This window comes from Atta colombica, unplaced genomic scaffold (assembly GCF_001594045.1).
Source record: "Atta colombica isolate Treedump-2 unplaced genomic scaffold, Acol1.0 scaffold81, whole genome shotgun sequence".
Lineage (NCBI taxonomy): Eukaryota > Metazoa > Arthropoda > Insecta > Hymenoptera > Formicidae > Atta > Atta colombica.
This window is the reverse complement of record NW_017259574.1, coordinates 151,199-173,552: the sequence shown is the minus strand read 5'-3', so window position 1 is coordinate 173,552 and position 22,354 is coordinate 151,199. Positions and strand designations below refer to the sequence as shown.

The window sequence follows — 22,354 nt, the reverse complement described above, 5'->3', positions numbered from 1 at the left end:
TTATTATTATTATTATTAATAGAAATTGCATTATTATTATTATGTGGTTGTTCTTCATGAAATTATATAAAGAAATTATATAAAATTATATAAAGACTCTTGTTATCAAATAAAAATAAATCTAAGTAAAGGGTATAAGAGTCTATATGTCTTTACTCTCTTTACTTAGATTTATTTTTGTTCTTCAACTGTGAACTGTGCAATAATATTTAACTTGTTTAGCATGTACATTTCCTCTTCGCAATATGTAATCTATTTAGTAAAAAATGTTGTGAACAAAAGAAATCATTATATATGTTGAAAGGTAATTTCCTAATTATATTTTTCATGAGATGATTTATGTTAAATTTCAATCGTCTATATATTGATAGTATATATCTGAAATTTTAAAATTAAGTAATTCAGTTGTTAGACTGTTCAAGACTTTTATTCGTTTGCGTTTTGAATTTCTGATTGTGAAACTTTAAATTGAACATATTTTTTGTAAATAGATATTGGCATAATAATCCTGTTTTACACATGCGTATTACACGAAACGTCTGTATTTAACCTTTAGAAGGCTGGCATTTTTACCTTAAAATTTTGAATTTTTTAATGTAAAATTCATGTATATTGAATGTTTATGTTACCAGGAGTCGACAAGTATTCCATTGGCTTAAGTGATTAGTTCGGCCCTCTAAAGGTTAAATTTTTCATATATGTATTATTACACACGAATATCTTATGTTAACTCACATAGGCATTTCCTTACATTATCATTATTGAATTTATTTGTGGAGCTTTATATTTATATAATTTAAACTTTTATATTGTAAAATATATATTGATTAGTTCTTCTTCTATATTCATTTTATTTATATCGCAAATTGTATTTTAAATTGTATTCAACAATAATAAAAGAATTATATTTATTTATTTTAATAATAGTTGCAAATACATTGCGCTGCAACATTACTACGATATTAGTGCAACACTGAAAGTGGACATTTTTATGATGCCATGACATTACAACAATGTTGCAAATACATTGCGCAATCTATTTTCAATGTTACAACATTGCAATGAGATATATCTGCAATCATTTTGTGATCTGTGTATGGGATATAACCGACAACGAAAATTTCCAATTTTCCCTTGTGTAATCACGAATTATACAATCATATAAAATATTAATAAAGCAATAATTTATTCGGTTTTTAAATTCGAACTGAGCTGATGTTATGCAGCTATAAAATACATATTGATGAAGCAATACGTAATAGTTTATTCATTTCTTGAATTCAAATTTAAGAAAATGAGAAATATATTTTTAATGAATACCTAGTAAATGAGAATAAATTAAAATGGATTAAAATTTTTTGAATTTATAATAATTTGTATTATGAAATTTTTTGAACTTAATTTGTATATACTTAAATTTTTTGAACGTACTTTAAATTCATGAAAATGGATTGAAATGAATTCAAATTTTCAGAAATACAAATTCATGAATGTTAAAATGAATCCTTTTCAATCTTGAATGCATTTTTATTCATTTATAGGAATTACATAAAGCAAATGTCTATGCCTTTTCAATCCTGAATGCATTTTTATTCATTTATAGGAATTGCATAGAGCAGTGCTTGCAAAGATTTGCACATTTCGGCGCGCTACCCCCACTACCGCTTGAAGCTCGGCGGCCGGGCGCTCATGGCTTGATGCTTTAGCTCAGGAGCGTCTCTGTAGCTTAAACGTGTGTGGAGATCGTATTTTACGTTATTAAAGAATATTTTTCTTGCAAAATAATTTTTATGTTCTTAAAAAAAGCAAACACTAAAACATTTTGTCATAATAATTCTTGCCTACCGGAAATTATTCAATAATCGGCCGCCGAGCTTCGAGCGATAGTGGGGATAGCGCGCCGGAATCGGCTCGAAATGTGCAAATCTTTACGAGCACTGGCTTAGAGCATATCTCTATGCTTTTCAATCTAAAAATAATATTAGCATTTTCTGTACTTTATGAACTACTATTCAATTCAGAATTGTGAATAGGAAGTACAGTTTTTTAATTCAGTTAATAATATCAGCAATTTCTGTGCAACGTCAATATTGCTTAATTCAATATTCTGAATATAAAATGCATTCAATGTGAATACTTGCAAACCAAGTCGAACACCGAATATTAAGCTAATCATGGCGCGCGATATATCGGCCAAGCGAGATTATCCGACGCTTACCCAATGTTGTCTAATAGAAATGTAAATTGTTTATATTTTATTATATCTCTTAAATAATGATATTTTTATTATATCTATATAACTTTGTTATTAGTTTAGCTGGTCGTAATTGAAGTAGAGAATGAATAACACTTTTATCAATTAAAGAAATGATGTAGCAGGTAAGACTAAGATGCGTTTTTTTTAATACCAATTTGAAGTAATTAATTTCAAGTATAATTATTATAAATGTCTTATGAATAAAATTTGTAATCCTTAAATATGCTTTTTTTTGAATATTAAACTAGTATCAGCTCGGATCCAATCTATTTTAATCTATTCAATCCATTTTCATGGATTTAAAGTATGCATTAAAAAATTTTAATCCATTTTCGTTTGCTGGGACCTTAGTAGGATTCGAATCTAGGATCGATCTCCAGATTGTGAATCTTGTGCGTTACCTGTTACATTACTTCTTCAATTGATAAGTATGTTATTTATTGTGTAATCCAATTATAATCAGCAGCTAATCCAGCGCTCGAAATTACATGGTTACAATAAAAAATATTATCATTTAACAGATATAATGAAATATAAATAATTTACATTACTATGAGACGACATTGAGTAAGAATCTAATTTCGTTTGGTTGATTTTGTGCCGCAATCAGAGTACTATTCGGAATGTGTTCGGTTTGATTTGCTAATCTGTTCACATCGATCATTCGTTTTATTTCTAATCAAAGAGAAATAAAGAACATAACTGAATTATTTTTTATGTTATAAGTTTTTTGTTACTTTTGAACTTAGTTGGATTAAAACGAAAAACTACTCATAATTAGAATAAATTAAGGAGCATTTATATTGGGAGTACAAATTAGTTCGGTCCGTTTTTTTGTATTCAAAAATGCATTTATTTCAAAACAAAATGAATGAACAGATCAATTAAAGTATTATCCATCGCTGCCTACTACTTTTTCCCATCTCTCAGGCAATTTTCGAATTCCATCTCGAAAAAATGATTCGTCTTTGGAGGCGATCCAATTTTGGAGCCAATTTTCGATTTCTGCGAAAGAATTGAATCGGTGATTTGTCAAATCGTGCTGCATCCTTCGGAACAACCAGTAATCAGAAGGAGCAATGTCCGGAGAATACGGCGGGTGCGGTAAAACATCCTATGAGCATTTCCAAATATTTTTTTACGACATGAGGCCGAGCGTCATGAAGAAGAATAACTTTATCATGTCTTTGCTCGTATTCCGGCCGTTTTTCTCGTAATGCATGGCTCAAATGAATCAAGTGTAGCCGATACCGATCGCCCGTAATGGAATCGCCAGGTTTCAGCAGCTCATAGTAAACAAGACCCTTTTGGTCCCACCAATATTCGGCCGTGGTGTTGATGTTGAAGTCGATGGCAATGATTGACCGGGCTTAGCGTAGTATTTTTTCTTCTTGGAATCTTGTCGTAGAATATCCACTTCTCATCTCCAGTCATAATCCGATGTAAAACACCTTTTTTCTGTTGTCTTTGAATCAGCTGTTTGCAAGTGAAAAATCGCCTTTCAATGTCTCGGTTTCAATTCATAAGGCACCCAATTTCCTTGTTTTTGAATCATTCCCATGGCTCTCAATCATATAGAAACGGCTTGTTGAATTACCCCCAATGATTCTGCAAGCTCCTCTTGCGTTTGACTCTGATCTTCTTCGAGTAATGCCTCTAATTCTTTGTCTTCGAATTTTTTTGACTGTCCAGAGCGAGGCTTATCTTCAACGTTGAAATCTCCATCCTTGAAACGTCGAAACCATTCCCTACATGAGTTAGAGCGGTGTCACCATAAACTTCGACAAGCATTCGATGGGCTTCAGCCGTTTTTCTTCCAATTAAAGCAGAAAATCAAAACCTCCCGCAAATGTTGCTTGGTTAACACAAAATTCAACATTTCAAACATAGTAAAAATCAAGGTTTTTATGTGAAATTCAAAGCAATAAACTGAATATTATTAGCAAATGTTTAACCTCTCTGAAACCGCTAAAATCAGCTCTCGCTATGAACCATTCACAATAGCTGGAGCCATCTTTAGGGATCGAACTAATTTGTACTCCCAATAATTATTTATCATCATTTTTAAATAAAAACTTTTTTTAGTCAATTGAATTAAAAATGCATTTTCTATTCATAATTTTGAATTGAATAGTATTCACAATGCACACAAAATATTATAATATTACTTTTAGATTAAAAAGCATAGAAATGTACTCCATGCCATTCCTTATAATGACTACTTTTACACGGCACCCTTAATCGGGTTTAATAACATTCGTAATTATAAAACTGACCAATTACAGTCATTCCATTTTTTCGAGGAGTTATGATTGACCAATTTCATAAGTACGGATGTTATTAAACCCGATTAAGGGTATCGTGTAAATGTAGTCAATAAAAATGCATTCAAGATTGAAAAGGAATAAATATTTGTTTCATGCAATTTCTAGAAATGAATAAAAATGTATTCAAGATTGAAAAAGATTCATTTTAAATTATCTATTAATAATAAGTCTCATAATTTAAAAAAAAAATGAAAAAAGGGACTGAGCCAAAAAATATTATGTAAAATAAAATAAACTGTCGAAATATAGAAGTTGAACATAAAAGTGAAAGTTGAAAATAAAAGAATCAAATATATCGTTAAGTAAAAATTTAATCTAATATGCCAGTAAACAAACATTTCGATCACACTCGGATTATGTTCAATGTTAAACATACATATTTATTACAATCGATAAAAACAAAATATAATAAATTTTCTATTTTGCTCTCTAAAATAGATGCTGGAAAACGAATATTATAATGTTCACAATTATAATTGAAACATATGAAAAAAGAAACATATGCATAATAATAGCTACTTGCAATCATTGAAATGCTTATATTGTCAATTATAGTAAAATAATAACTCAACAAATGAGAATGGATTAAAATGGATTGAAATTTTTTTCTATCCGAATGTGTATTTTAAATAGCGAATACTTTTTTTGGATTTAATTAGATTCAATTAGATTCAATTAGATATAATTGAACTGAAAAATTGCATTTCCTATTTTGAATTGAACAGTATTCACAATTGTGTTTGTGTAGGCAGAAAAAGCTAATATTATTTTTAGATTGAAAAGGATATGCTCCATGCAATTCCTACGAATGAATAAAAATGCATAATTTTCAGAATTGAAAAGCATTCATTTTAACATTCGTGAATCAATATTTCTGAAAATCTGAATCCATTTTAATTCGTTTCAATTCATTCTCGTTTGCTAGGAAGCTTAAATATCCTTAGATTTGAGGTAAAAACAGAGAACGCATGAAATGAATCCGATCCTGTAGAATATAATATAACTGAATTATGTCAGCGTAAGATTATTGTTACAATAAAAAAACCAACAAGGAAAAATTGTTAAGAATAGTGTACAGACAATCTAATATATTGAGATAATACAAAGCAAAATCAATAAAAGTTAAAATTGCCAAAAGTATATCATATATTAAATGAAATTATAATTTAGTAATCACTAAATTTAATATGAATAAATATCTTAAATGTAACAAACCCAAAATTTCTTAAGTCAAAAAATAAAAGGTATTTCAGGAACAGACAGTCAGTTGAAAATAGAGACAATGCGAAAAGGAATAAAATGATGTCATGTCTCCTTGGTGTTATGAGACTTGATGTAATGAAATCACAAATTGAACATTCAAGGAAGGAAGAAAAAGATTGTTGGAAAATAGTGGGAGGTGAAAGTAAGAGATATTCTAATAATATTGATGACACACTTAATATTTTTAATTCTTTACATACACGGTTACAATTCACTATGGAGGTTAGCATCGATGATAGATTGAATTTTCTTGACATGACTTTAATTATTGATAGTCAGAGAATTATTTTCAATATATCACAAAACAACATTTTTCTGGAAAGTTAATTTTTTTCCAATCACCCTTTTTGTCACAAAAGAGGCATAATTATTAATTTTGATAAAATATTTCTATTATCACATCCTCGGTTTCAACATAATAATCTAATAGAAGAATTCATATTTTTCTTAATAATGGCTATCTTCTCTCCTTTATTTTTTCCATTATAGAAAAACGATTAAAATTTCACATACATAATAAACAGATATAATAAACTATATCCCACAAATCAAAGAAAAATTTTTCACAATTCCTTATGTTAAATCTATCTTCGAAAGTCTTCTTTCTCACCTATATCCAACATGTTTCATTGTAAATTAACATTTTCCATTATCAATACTCTAAAAAGTTTCTTAAAGAAAGAAAAGGACAAGCTAAAATTATTTTCTAATCAAAATGTGGTCTATAAAATCTTATGTGATGATTGCAAAGCTAGCTATATCGGCCAAATAAAAAAAAATAGTACGAAAATATGTGAACATATTTCAGATATCAACAAAAAAACGGATTCTCCATCTGTCACATCCGATTACCGTATTAATGTCAACTCCAATTTCAGATGGAATGAAGATTTTAGATAGTGAATCTTCCTACAATAAGAGATTGATTTCTGAAATAGTTCACATATATAAAAAGACAAAAGCAGGGCTTAAATAAACAAAACGACATAGAATCATTGTCTGAATCTTATCTATAGATTATCCTCTCTCCTCTTCTTAATTCCTCTTTTTCTTTATCATTCCTTCTATGACTTCTTCTATACTTCTATCCCCTCTTACTTTTCACCTCTCACTACTTTTCACCAATCTTTTCCTTCTTTCCTTGAATGTTCAATTTGTGATTTCATTATGTTTCATAACACCGAAGAGACATTACATCGTTTTATTTCTTTTTGTCTTTATTTTCAACTGATTGTCTGAAACATCTTTTATTTCTTTACTTAAGAAATTTTGGATTTGTTAATTTAAGATTTAAGGTATTTATTCATATTCATTTTAGTGATTACTAAATTATAATTTCATTTAATTTATGGATATACTTTTGGCAATTTTCTTAGTTTATCGATCCTCTACACGCTCCCAAAATTTAGACATTTAAATTCGGGACACCCTGTATTATAATAGTAGATTTTATTATGTACACAATATTTTACTACGTACACAATACGAAACATATTTTATACATTGAAAAATAGATCATGGAACAGCAAAAGTTTATGTACTTTCACAATGCAAATAAAAATAGTATAATGTTACGCTCAAGTAAATGTTTTTTTAATTTATAATTTATGAAAAGTATCCCTTTAAATAACATAAATGTATTAAGGATTTAATAAATATGTTACACTTTTTAAATATTAGGTGTGGGAAAAAGTTCGTGGCGTTTTTCCCGTTAGATGGCATTAAAAAAACGCTATTTTTTCCCATACCTAATATGTTAATAAAAGATTGAACATATATTATATTAGATTTATACGCTTTCATCGCGGCGATGTTTGATAAATATATTTTCTATCTGATACATTGGGCACAATTAATTTAAGATTTGTTAAAAACTTATTTTGTTTATGGAATGAAAAACATTTAAAAAACATTTACGGAATAGGATTAAAATTCAGGTATGATTATTTAATTTGATCATATTCGGATTTCAATCATATTCTCCAAATATTTCTTAAATGTTTTTCATTTTATAAGTAAAATGCATTTCCAATAAATCTTAAATTAATTGCGCTCAATGTATGAGACAGAAAATACGTTTACTATTTCTTCAAATAACGTATTTAAAAAGTGTAACATACCTGGTTATTAAATCCTATTTAATACGATATTAAAGGGATAATTTTCGCAAATTATAAACGCATTAAAAAACATTTATTTAAGTAGAATTATAATTACATTATACTATCTTTATTTGCATTATATACATACATAAAATTTTATGTCTTTTATCAACTATTTCTTGACATATAAAATATGTTTCACATTGCTCACATGTAGTAAAAACATTTATTATACACATAAATGACATTACCGTAAGAACAATTTAGCTGATGTACGTATATACTATATATTTATGCTAATTTTATACTATACTTACGTTTAATAAGTATGTATACACAACTACAATCCTGCTCTTATTGCATAGTGAAATGGAAATAATAAAAAACTCCACGCATTTTATTTTATTTTCTTTGCAATACTCAAAGAATTTTTTAAATTCAAATTTCCAAAAAATTATGAAAGCTGATTATAAAGTTTGAAAAATCTTATTGCACGGCGGCGACAAGATTTCAAACAAATATTTTAACGAACATTATAATTCCTAATGGCTCCCGCATTGGACATGGAAATATTTGCTGCGCAGCAAAATGCGACGCGGTAACCAATAAGCTAAGTTCATTACTCAAAAGCTAAAATATTTTTTTATGTCTTTGTAACAATGCTGCAATATTTTAAAAATTTCGCCGTAATATGTATTATAGTACAATTCCTAATACTTATAATGTTACAGCGCAAGCTGCAATATATTGCAACATTTCTGCAATGTAACTACAAGTTTCTGTGCTATATGGGATGTTTTTAATTAAAACTAATTTAAACATAAATCAACAACTCTGAATAGTTTTTAAATCATTGAACGTAACTGACAGTGATTTTGTAACAATATGAATTAAAGAATTTTATTAATTTTGTTTCAATATATCAATTTTTTCTTGAATATAGCGTCATTATTATAATTTTCAGTTTTCATGAAGAAAAATATATAAAATGTATAAATAAATTAATCCCTGCTCCTAAAAAAGTAAAAATTGTATTCTCTTTTAATCCTTTTACACGCTCGAATAAATTTAGCTCATTAAAATGCGAGTTTAAGGTGATGATTTTATCGAAATGGTTCACTTATTCATCAAAATGAAAAAGTTATATACTGTCTGTTATTGCGACCACGTAATTTTGTGAATTGAAATAGATTATATAGATTAACAATTTCTTCAAAGTAAACTTTATGTAAAAAAATTTATCAGATCATATCGAATCTCCACACAGTCAATTCTCCACACAATCGATCAACTGTAAACTATTAGATCTGTTTTTTATTGCTGCACTCTCGAAACCGATGTACTGATCATATCGAATCTCCACATAGTCAATTCTCCACACAATCGATCAACTGTGAACAATTAGATCTGTTTTTTATTGCTGCACTCTCGAAACTGATGTACACAGTGCAATAAGTTGAAGTGAAACAAACGCATATTTGTCTCACTTCAACTTATTGGATTGTGTGCACCAGTTCAGAGAGTGCAGCAATAAAAAACAAATCTCTTATGTTCGCTCTGGAAATTACTCATGGCTTACTGAACATTCTCTCCCCATCACGAATCAACGTTTATTGTTTTCACTGCAATCTATTTTTCTACGTCATAATTATTGAACATCTGAGGCTCGATCTTGCAGCTGAAACATGTAATGTTAACGTATTACTATTTTACCAAAAGAATATAGAATCAATTTTTTCGAATTATACATATACGATCAGAATTCGAATATGTAATATAATCGTTTCTTTTCTTAATTTATAATTCGATTCTTATTTTTCGTTTAAATTTTTATTTATTTATTATTCATTTTTTAATGAAATTTTGAATCTTAGGAAACTAAGATCTCTTTCCCTTTATATTTACTATTTTCGCTCACCATTTTCGCTTCCGCGCTGATGCACTTTTCTCTTTTCTCTTCTCTTTCCAGAAAAACGCGAAAACCCGCCGGGACAGACCGCGCACAACGGAGGGTCGCGTATCGTGCGGTTCATCGTCGACGATAGAGGCAGCGGCAACGGTAGCGACAGCGGCGGCGGGTATCGAAGTGAAAGGCGTCGCCAGTGTATGGAGTACACAGAAAGGATGGCAGTCGCCATCACCCCTGTTGTCGCGCAGGTTAGACTCAGGCGCCGCAGCAGCGTCTTTCAACCCCGTCGTTGCTGCCGCCACCTCACAGAGATGCGCTGTGAAGGGCGCCGTCGCTGTCGATGCCGCAGCGCCGTCGAGACTGCAGTGTATTTATCAGGATCGTCCTCTTATCATTGAGACTAGCAAGGAGGATGCCATGGAGCCAGAGACTAAGGAGGAAGACGAACGATGCTCGATAACGCCAAGTCCCGAGGTAGCGTCTTTTTCATCTTTTTTTATGAGAGTATCTTTTATTGTGCATAACAGCATCTATGTAAAGTATTCCGAATATATTTATATTCATACGTAAGAGAGAGTGATTTTTAAATTCTCTAGTGCATGAAGGGTTCTTCCAAAATGAAATTCTTTATCGTGCTGCGACTTGATTTTATGATAAATTCGAATTTTATACCTGGAATAATGTACGTAGTATTATATATCAATATTAATATCATCGTTGGATTTACACTATTAATTCAAGACAAAATTGTTATGTCTAAATTATCAAACTATTCCATTCAGACTCTGTAAATAATATAACATTAACTTCGAAATTACATAAAATCTGCATTTCAAAAAATTAAATAACATGTAAATATTATCACTGTTTCAAATCTAATTTTAATATAGATGTAGAAATTAAGGTTACATCTAATTGCAATGCATTACATTTTGAAATCATGCATTTTTTTTCAATTCTAATAAAAATCTCTGTGAAAAGAAGGTTGAAAACCGCTGCTTTACGAATTGCCTTATGCTCGTGGCTCGTGGCGCACGAATATACACTTCACTAACATATCTCGTATTGATTTTATGGAAGCCCTCGACTTTCATCTCTGTCTTGCACTTGTCATCCACCGTCCGCTTCTCTCTCTCTCTCTCTCTCTCTCCTCCTCTCTCTCTCCCCTTCTTCTCCCCTTCCTCTTTCTTTCTCCCTCTCTAACTCACTCATTCACTCACTCACTTACGTTTTCCTTTTTCGCGCACATGTACGCACATTTCCTTTTCCTCCCTGAGCCCCGTTTCTGAGTTTTTCTCTTTTCTGGGTTTGACCCTTTATAAGTCATCATCCTCCAAAATTCGTCTGCATTACATTGTTTCTTTATTCATTTTCATTTGTGAACGTGTTGAAAATTTCAAGCACGTTGCAGCATGTTTCTTCTTGTATATGTTATCCGAGATTGATTTTTCGAAAATATAAAAACATCTTATTTGAATCATGAACGTTTGAGTAAAGTAATTTAATTGTAAAATATCAATAAATGAAGTCACAAATTTTACGTTTAAAATTAATGAACAAATATTTTTCTGTATCGTGTACACATGTAAATATTTCAAGAAAAATCATCGTATCATCATAAAATGACCGCATTATGTCATTTGTTGAGCTTGAAAAACTGTCACGAAAGAAAAGATCACATTGATAAAATCGCAAAAATCTATTCTTACATGTGATACGAGATCAGAAATTGGGAAAAAAATCTTTTGCAATTATAGTTATGCTTGAGGAGAAGTAAATATTACAATGAGGATGGTAGCAGCGAGGAAGAAGCTAAACAGAATAGCACTTCCCTGCCTAGCCATAGACTACCGTCTTTGTATCGTGGAACATGGCCCATCAGAAGAGACGTATGGGCTAATCAGCAAATTGGCTTTCCGACTCAGCAGAGCACATCACTTTCTACACAAAATGTAAGTTATAACGGCGTAAATTATATTTGCGATTTGTAATATTTTTCGTACCATACGGCATACCAAAACCTTCATCTATTCTTTTGATGGTTAAAAGAACATCCGGTAGTTTTGGAGGAATGGTGATTTTAAAATATTCAGTGTGTTATGATCCCAAATAATGTGAACTCCAGAAAGTCTCTCTAAAGAGGTGTCTAAGAAATGGCATTTTAAAAAATGATTTCATGTTATCTGGAAAAATGAAAATATTGCTCCAAATTCTATGTTCATGTGTAGGATGTGGCCAGCGTAATAAGTTTCTCATCATCATCGAATGCGGGTCTCGAAGACAACTCCACGGAGCTGCAAGGTCATCGTCGACTAGATGCCAAGGTGGACGTGGTGTACAATCTTCTCGGTATGCTCGAAAAGAATGGTCGAGATGATATGAGCACGACTTTGCTTTCTATGAGTACTTCCATAGATAGTTGCCTGGTAATGAGACAGTCAGGCTGCCTACCGCTATTAGTGCAACTGATTCACGCACCTGGACAAAATCCTGACACTCGAAATAAAGCTATGCAGGCATTACACAACGTGGTGCATGCCAAAAGTGACGAGAGAGCTGGTCGCCGGGAAGCACGAGTGCTTCGATTCCTCGAGCAATTGCGTGACTATTGTCAGAATCTGAGAATATCTTTGGAACAGGATCAGCTCACGGATGACCTCGAGAGGGGACACCCTGCGACGACGATAGCTGCGCTTATGAAACTATCTTTCGATGAAGCTCATCGCCACGCAATGTGCCAGCTGGGCGGCCTTCATGCCGTCGCGGAACTCATTGAGATGGACCATTTGATTCATGGTAGCGAAAGCGATGATCAAAATTGCATCACATTGCGACGATATGCAGGAATGGCATTGACCAACTTGACTTTCGGCGATGGCAATAATAAGGCACTGCTCTGTTCCTTCAAGGAATTTATGAAGGCGTTAGTTTCGCAATTGAAAAGTCCCAGCGATGACCTGAGGCAAGTGACAGCGAGCGTTTTAAGAAATCTATCCTGGCGTGCCGATAGTAACAGCAAACAGACTCTGAGAGAAGTAGGTGCGGTGACAGGCCTGATGAAAGCCGCTATGGAAGGCCGCAAGGAATCCACCCTCAAATCAATCCTATCCGCTCTGTGGAACTTGTCGGCCCACTGCAGCACGAATAAAGTGGATATCTGCGCTGTGGATGGCGCTCTAGCCTTTCTTGTAGATATGCTAAGCTACAAGGCGCCGTCTAAGACGCTTGCGATAGTCGAAAATGCCGGTGGTATTTTGAGAAACGTATCGAGCCATGTGGCAGTACGAGAGGATTATCGAACCATTGTGAGAGAGAGGGGCTGTCTACAAGTTCTCCTGCAACAGTTAAAATCGCCCAGTTTGACAGTAGTCAGTAATGCCTGCGGAGCGCTCTGGAATCTGTCCGCGCGATGTACTCAGGATCAACGTCTCCTTTGGGATCTGGGTGCTGTACCGATGTTACGCAGTCTCGTTCACTCCAAGCACAAAATGATTTCGATGGGTTCTAGTGCAGCCTTAAAAAATCTATTGAGCGCTAGACCTGGTTGTAACAATCTCGTCCACTTAGACTCTACCGCTCGAGGACTGGGACTGTCAACCTTGCCAAGCCTGGTCGCTCGCAGGCAGCGGGCTCTAGAGCAGGAAATCGACCAGAATCTGGCGGAAACGTGCGACAATATCGAGCCGAGCACATCGCCAACCAATAAAAACGAAAAATTCACATTCAAACTTGATCATAGCTTTCTTGGGATCAATACTCACAGATTGCGCTCTTATCAGTTGCACAGTCAGCCTAGCACGTCTACTATCAAATGCAATGGAGTAGCCAGGAGCGAGAGTAGAGATTCGATGCGTTCTGTGACGAGCACCCATTCCGACACTATATTCGAACGGGTAAATCGTCATGTTCTGAATGGTATATCGCCCACCGATTCGCAGATCAAGCAACAATCCTCATCGTTGCATTCTGCTATCGGATTCTGCAACAACGGTGTATGTGGCGATATTCATCCGAGAACCACTTCCTCCGAGAGAAAATACACCCTGTGTTATAAAAACGCAATACCGGAACAATTAAAACCTTCCGATGTTTTCGGTTCGACATTAAACAAGCTGAGATGCACGAATTCTACTATATCATGGGCCACAGTGCCTAATCAAGAACCCACTCAGATCTCGTTACACTCTTCCATCGAGAACAACATATCTCTGATCGATCAAATGTCATCCTTATCCAAAGCTGATAGTCAATCTAGCGTGTCCGAGGAAGTTGAAGCGACTGTTCATATTAAATTGGATTATCGAACAACCACAAATGCAATTGTCGACAATTCAAAGCCAACCTCCGACTTGTCTGATGTTCCTTCTATGAAAGAAAGCACGAGAAAAGTCTTATTGCGCCAACATGACACGTTAAATAGTGTTCAAAAAACAATATCGTCCGCAATGATCATTCAAAGCCCGGACGATAATTTATTCGGTGATTATGCTGAAACAGATTTGGATCAACCAACCGATTATAGTTTGCGGTATGGCGAGCAAACTATAGACGACGAGAAGCAATCCGATTTCTTCTCAGGCAATGATCAAGAACTTCAGCACGAAGATACAATCAAAACTTACTACACGGAGGGAACGCCGCGTGCATCCTTGAACTCGTCCAGAGCCACTTCCGCTTCTGATCTGCAGGATGATAGTCGTATAAGGAGCTTGTCGAAAAAATTACCAGAACGATATAAGGCAAGACATGTAGAAGATCATAGTGAATGCAAAGCGCCGTCCTTGACGAACGTACCAAAAAATTTGAACAATTTCGCCAAATCGAAAATGGAGTTGAATTTACGAGATGTAACACATCTTACGGACGATGAAAGTGCAAATCGTTTGTTACCATATCTTGAAGATCAAGGCAAGCAAAAAAATCGAGAAGATGCAATTGTGCAAAGTCAATCAAGGTAATTATGCTTTCTAACCATGATACTTCATATTTATGTAGAATTCAAGCTTTAAATAATGAATTATTATATTAGAATATGTGTGTGTTTTTTAATAATTATTTGCGTGATATTTACGCAGTGTAAGAACGACGCCAATTTCAATGATATTAGGAAATTCTGAATATGACGATCATAATGGGGAATCCAGCTCTAGGATTAATAGTCTTGGTAATTTAAAACATTTTACTTAGCCTAAATATTTCGTATAACTTAAACAGACTTAATAAATTTCCTCACAAATAATATAAATTTGTAGACTCCAAACCAAATAAAATAAATAAAAATTTACCATTGAATGACATTGAACTCTTAGCTGACAATATTAGTTTAAAGATTTCCAATAACGATTCTGGATGTAAGTAATACATATAATTCCGCGAAAATTGTGGAAAAATAGACTAATTCAGTAAACACAAAATTTTTCTGGATATATATAGATCAAGTTAGCGACGGAGACGAGGATGATGAGGATTTACTAGCTGCTTGTATTAATATTGGAATGCAAAATAATCGGTAAAATGATTACTGTGACACTTACATAATTTGTTATTTTACAATTTTCACGAAATTATCTTATTTTATAGGCATAGACATTCCTTTATAGGAAATAATCTCGAAAAACTTCCTCGATTAGAAACTAATCTGACTCGATATCAAACTAGTCTTGCTTTAAATCAAGTCGAGCATAAAGGAATTGTAATGTCCAATAGTTCACCGTTTAATGTAAAGTACATAGAGTCTCATGAAAACACAGCTGAAAACATTTTGACAAAGAAGAATAGAGAAGACAAGAAAGATAATAATGAAAAACTATCTAAAAAAAATCTTCAATTGGAAACAGTAAGAATATTTCTGACTGATTTTTTAATATTAATTTTTCATAATACTATATTATATATAATTATATACTATATTATATATATTATATATACTTATTTTAATTATATTTTAAAAAGTATTTTGTTCACAGATAACGACAAACATGAATAATATACATAATGAGAAATCAAATAACACTACGACCATGAAAACAGTAAATGGTAATAATTTCAGCAATAATTTCTCAGAAGAGGCAATATCTATATTACAGACATCTAATACATCTTTAGATAAAAACGTTTCCAATGATTTTGTCATAATTGATGAACGTGGCAGAGATCAAAATAACTCCATTAGAGTAGACGAAGCAATAATTGATAATGTTCGACTCACAGATATACCATTTATGAAGCAATCAAAAGATTCTGAAAGCAGCGAATCGATCGATTCTGTCGAGCAGTCTGAACATGCACTTTTAAAACTATGTATTCAATCTGGTATAAAATCCGAAGGTAACATCACATTGAACCAAAGTAACGCAGATTATATTAAATCACAATTAAAGCTATACAACAAACAAATGGACATTATAAAAGAAAAAAATAATGATGAAACTGAGATTGAAGATAATATGAATGGTAAACCGGAAACAACCTTTGAAATCATGAGAACCCTAGATGTTCTTCATCGTGACTGCATAGAAAAACATACAAAAGAAGAGACATATAGACGACAGAGAGATCCCGATGCTATGATTGCTTCATTAGATCGATTGACTGCAACACTGGTTCAACAAACTGAAGCGATACGTGAACGAGATTCCGGTACAATGAAACAGAGTCTAACGTGCGACACATGGAATGAAGATTCGCCCAATGACATTTCCTTTCCCAGTATCAGCATGAGTGCACCGTTGGTTGCTTCATTCAACAGCGACGCACAGGAAGATCAGCGTACTACTATATCAGAAAATACCGAGCAGATTAACATGACAGAGTCAAAAATCATCCAACGCGAGGCTATCAAATTAGCAGAAGCGGTGGACGCAGAGATAAATAACCAGAATGAGCTCGAAACAACGAGTCTGATATCCATCGAGGCGATCAAACCGCCGTCCTCGATGGGAAGTTTATTTTCACTGACGGCAAGTTACGCTGGTACTGCTGATAACATTGAGACGTTGATCAACCGAGATAGGTGTTATTCTACGTCGCTGCCACCGGCGCCAGTGAGAAATTTCAATGATTCTCGTAACGTACGAAAGAAATCCTTGCCAATTGGCGTGGTAGCTAAGCGAGCATTGGGTCAAGGTCAGAGCCACACGACTAGCTTGGAAAATCTGCTGAACGAATGCACCAGCTCACATTTGGAGAATGTCAAACCACCATCCATGATGGACGAACTACCGGATGTAGGTGATATGGAGAATAGCATGTTAAGCGTGGCTAGCATTACATCGGAGATCGCGGATTCGAAAGAACAAGACTCGCATAATTTGACTGGCAGCGATCCAGTAGTGTTCGAAATGCTGAAACCAGTTGCCAACGTGCTGTCCATGACATGCATGCGTTATGTCGAGGGTATGCAAAACAGTACGAATAACAGCCTGAGTGAATATTTGGAGAATATCAATCCACCGTCCTTATTCAATGAGGTGACTGAAATGGACGAATCCACGATGGAAGCAACTACCGACATCATGTGCAGCGACACTTTGTGTATAGATATGGAGTTGCACACTGATGAAGTAGTGCACTCGATCGTAGCGGAGGTGATTGATGAAGCAGAGAACGATACTGACGAGGCAGTCACGCCAATCTCATCCGAAAATTGCGTCAGCAGTTCCGCTGAATCGACGCCGAAGAAACGATCACATTCGAAAAGCTATTTAACTCCGAAACAAAAACGAAACTTAGCGAAAGAGAGATACAAGACATATACCATTGCTGCAGAAATCATCAAGAAAAAAGAGGAAGAACGACGAAAACAAGACGATATTGTCAACGATGCGGATAATAGAATTCCAAATAGAAAATGTTCTCCTTTCTCGAAACTAACGCCAAAACAACGCAGGGCAGAGAATAGAGCGAGATTCCAGACACAAGTACTAGAGAATCCTTTTCCGGATCTGAACGTAGTTCAAACTAATAAGACCATTGAAGAGCTCAACGCTGTTGAGAAACAGGAAGTTATATTCCCCGTCAAGTCTTCAATTCCTATGCTTACGAAATTGCCCGTGTGTAAAGCAATGAGAAGGAAACACGGGGATTCGCAAGAAAACAAGGAGAGATATCGTACAAGAACGTTGAACAATTCAGAAACCGTCTTCAAAGAGATCGAATGCAATTCTGAACATCAAGCTTCGATCATTAATATAATGGAAGAGGGGCAAGCAAGTGCGCAAGAATACGTACAGGAGGAAATTCAAAGCATGCTAGAACAGAATGCCACCATGCTAAACACTCTAAATGAATCAAATAAAACTAATGATTCAACCGCAAATACTTTGCGTTGCGAGACTACTTTGGCATTGAATGATTCCGAGTCAAATCATAATCTAAGAATACGTTTCGTAAATGGACTTTCAAAAAAATTAATAAGTACACAATACGATAACGATACCCAAATTCCCATGGCGAATATTGATAATGAGGAATTGCAAAACGAGCATATAGAAATCGCTTATGAGAATCTGAGCTTAACAAACCCAGTTGATTCAGGCAGTGATGAGGAATTCAATTGTGTTGATAAAGGACAAGAACCAAAAAAGGCACGAATAATCAAGCCGTCAACGTTAGATCGAGATCCGAGTATGGATTCCACTGGGACAGATAAATCTGAGCCAGAAAGTCCAAAAGCTATTCGAGGGCGAAGAAAGGCACTATATTCCAACCCAATAACACGAAAGCCGACCCCACAATCCTCGCCATTGAAGCAAGTAAACCCTGTCAGCGGGATACCAATAGGCCGCAGCAATACTTCACCTATTGTTAGAGCTACTAGAGCTATTATTTTGCGAAAGAATAATAATAGTACAATAGTTGCTATGAAGGACTCTCCGAAATCTAATACGAAGAGAACTTCGCTTTCTGCGGACGTAGAGAAGACACGAAATTTAGCGACTGTTTCCAAAAGGGCCTCCATACCTCAAAGGGGATCCATGTTAATTTCCACTAAACCCACTAAGCGTCATAGTACACCTCCGGCTTGCTCATCGAACTATCAAAACGATAGCAAATCGTCAGAAGTCCCAATTAAGCTATTAGAACGTCAAGGAACTTTTACAAAGGACGAGCCAGAGGTAGACAATGCACCGACAGTGCATTCCGCGTCATCTTCCCCAATAAAGACGAAGATCGCCAAACCAATTAGAGATGTTTCATCAAGGATATATTCGGCAACGGGAAAATCCAAATCCGTTTCCATGAAAACGCAACAAGAGTATCAACCAAAAATTATGGTTAACAGTTCCAAAAAGATACAATCATCTAAAGGATTGTTAATGGTATCGAAAAAAATATCATCTGGAAAAATAGGTATATCAACAAAAATTGTTAACGGTAATGTGTTACAGAATGACAAAACTGTGCGAAAGATCAATCCACTGACACAACGATCTAATAGTAATTCCAGTATAATTTCTAATTCACCTATGAGCGTACAAAATCGTAAGTTGGCGAAGGAGGCAACGAGTAAGATTGCAAATCTTTGGAAGAAGGTCGAGGAGAACAAGAATAAGCAGCGTTTCGAGAAACCGGACACTAGGCAATGGATAAGGCCCACTAATAGCGCCACCGAGGTAAACGTCGCAACCGCTGGCACGTTTAATAATCCACCAGCATACAGACTATTCCGCAGTTCCACGTTCGAGGGAATTTCCCAGGAGGATGGCAGTAACAGCGAGATATCCTACAAATCCAAATCCAACCAACAACCAGTTTTAGGCACGCAGATAGAATGTGACGGTCTCAAGTACAGGAATTCTCGCGATTTTACAGATATAAATGCCTATGAAGCGCCTTGCAAGATACCAGTGAAATCTTCTGTACAAGAAACGTACAAACGGGAAATCACACAGTTGAGTGATATTCTAATGAAGAAGCAACCGAGTGCTGACCTCGCAGCAGAAGCGGATCTCACCAAAAGAATATCCAGACTTGGTTCCTTTATTCGAGTGGACTCAATGACAACAGCAGAGGACAGCAGTAGCGACATGCGGATGCCAGCTTCAGCAATCGTATCGCCTTTCAACTACAATCCAAACTCAGACATTCCATCGCAAGCGGCCAAAACTAAATCGAACGAGGAGCAGGGTAAATTAGAAACGATAGATTGCTATACAGAAATAGCCACAGAATCCACTCGGATAACGACAGTATAATAGAAAGACGTACCTCTCCCTCTCCCCCCCGTAAACAAAACATAAATAAGTTCTGTAATAATCGTCTCTTTTTCCTGACTAGTCATTGTGCATATTCGCTTGCTATAATAATAAGTTTGCTCGCACATTCGTCATATGTGATATGCACACAAATAAATAATTTTAATCTTTTTCTTCTTTGTCTCGTTACGTGGCGTGTACAAGTTCTTTTACTTTTTTTATCCAGAATATAAAATAGTTATAATAATATACCATAATCTTGTATGCGATGCCAACTTCTTCAATAACGATAGAATTATGTGAAATATCAATGGAAAGTTTCAAGATTATTCTTGTCCATTTTATCTGCTGTATATATACATGATAATATAGAATAATTTCGAGTTTGAAATAAGAAAAAGAATCAGTCGAAAATCTATGACTACGTTTACATAGCTCGATTAAGATGCCTTTTCATGCTGACGCTCGACGCTCATTTTCAGCGTCAAAGTGAGTCACGTAATCGAAGTTGTCGCTGAAAAGTGCATAAAAAGGATTAAAGAGTTAGTGTTCAATTTTAAGAGTCAAGTCAGTGTCAGCAGCAGTCTAGTCTTTAGTCTTATTTTGCAATGATAGAATAAAAATATAGAAAATATACACTTATGAACTAATTTGGATACTTGACATTATTACGGAATTTGATAAAAAAGATATGAAAATGATATTTAAAATTAATTTTCAATATTGTGTAAAATTTGTACTAAATATTTAAAATTAATATTTTCGAAAATTACGAAAATTATTATATTGATAAAAAAATATATAATATTGCATAGTATAATTTCTAATTTAATATAAACGCGTTTGTTTTTAAAATTTTTTTTGATAAAATGGATATTAGTGTCAAATAACTATTGAAATTAGATTTTACAAATATATAATTTTTATTTATATCTTTATTTATTTCGATACTTTCATCCAAATTAATAGATATATATCCAGATAGCGTCTCAGCAAAATCGTGCAAATCTGTGATTGCTTATGATGCTGATAATTTGCCGTAAATTTGTCTTCAACGATTTCAAATATACCCACATTGTAACAACATGCAGACAACGATACATGCATATGTACTGCCAGCAGTTTAATAGCAAGATAGCTGCAATGTTATCTTTTGTTTTTGACAATATGACAGCATTGTATGATGCTGCATATTATTGTGGTAACATTATGGCAATAAAAATTTTTATGACAATTTTAAAGTTGTCGGCAAATTGCTGGTAAGTTGCTCAATGTTATCTTATCGTGAAAATTGCCCACAAATGAATACTCAGTTGCTATAATTCTGGTAGTAACACATAGCAAGCAGCATGCCAGCAACAAGACAGACACATTGCTATTTGGGTATTTATTTATATTCTGCAGATTTAATCTAACTTTTTATTTTAGAATGAAAAAGAATAAAAAAAATTGAATAATTTTAGAATAAACAATTAATATGATAAACTTATTTATAAATAAATACTTACCTTCTCTTTAGCTTTCATCTTGTTTAAATCTAAAGTTAATCATTTTGTCGTGTTCTTCTTTTTTGTATTTATCTCTGTATTTCCGACTTGTATGATCCCTGTCTATTTTGCTTGTCACTTTGACGCAGTATCGTAGAAGATGGTCACGTAACACATTTGCTTTTCAGCATCCCATGAAATGGTACCTTCACACTGAAGTTATAACATCGATGTTATAAAACTGGCCAATCACAGTTCTATTCTTCAGAGAATAGCTATGACTAGCCAGTTTCATAATATCGTTATAACTTTGATGTAAATCCAGTCATGTAAACGTAATTTATAATATGTAGCCATGATGGAAGAAGATAGGTGAGACAATTTGAGGGATACAGCGGGGAGCACAGACTCTTGCATAACGCATAACACGTAATGCATAAGAAAATAAACTAATTAAAGTCTTCCGTTTCCTTCCTTTCCATGAAATAAAGAACTCTGATTGATTGAATTTTTTATCTGTGCTCCTCGCTTAAGGCCACAGCACAGATTTTTGCATAATGCATAATGCATAAGCGAATCAACTAATCAGAATCTTTTCTTTCCTCCCATTTCTTGGAAAAGAAAAATTTCGATATGTTGATTCCCTTATGCATTATGTAAGAGTTTGTGCTGCGGTCAATATGCGATAAAATCAAAATTTATGACCCAAATTTGATTGACTAACTGATTGTTACGAATTGCCGTTATGCGCGTTGTCTCACTTGTCTTCTTTCACCATGATATATAGCGATGATTCTAATCGATTATTTCGAT

General features: G+C 34.0%; 1 protein-coding gene across 1 annotated transcript in view; it reads left to right on the top strand.

Moving 5' to 3' along the window:
- Positions 1 to 20,337, top strand: part of LOC108692724 — a 79,887-nt gene extending 59,550 nt beyond the window's left edge. Inside the window, exons 2-8 of the mRNA XM_018201116.1 lie at positions 9,919 to 10,332; positions 11,616 to 11,810; positions 12,087 to 14,812; positions 14,934 to 15,022; positions 15,292 to 15,367; positions 15,439 to 15,694; positions 15,825 to 20,337. Coding sequence (XP_018056605.1) covers positions 9,919 to 10,332; positions 11,616 to 11,810; positions 12,087 to 14,812; positions 14,934 to 15,022; positions 15,292 to 15,367; positions 15,439 to 15,694; positions 15,825 to 20,054 — 7,986 coding nt within the window. The 3' untranslated portion in view covers positions 20,055 to 20,337. The remainder of the gene's footprint in view (positions 1 to 9,918; positions 10,333 to 11,615; positions 11,811 to 12,086; positions 14,813 to 14,933; positions 15,023 to 15,291; positions 15,368 to 15,438; positions 15,695 to 15,824) is intronic.
- The last annotated feature ends 2,017 nt before the right edge of the window (positions 20,338 to 22,354 follow it).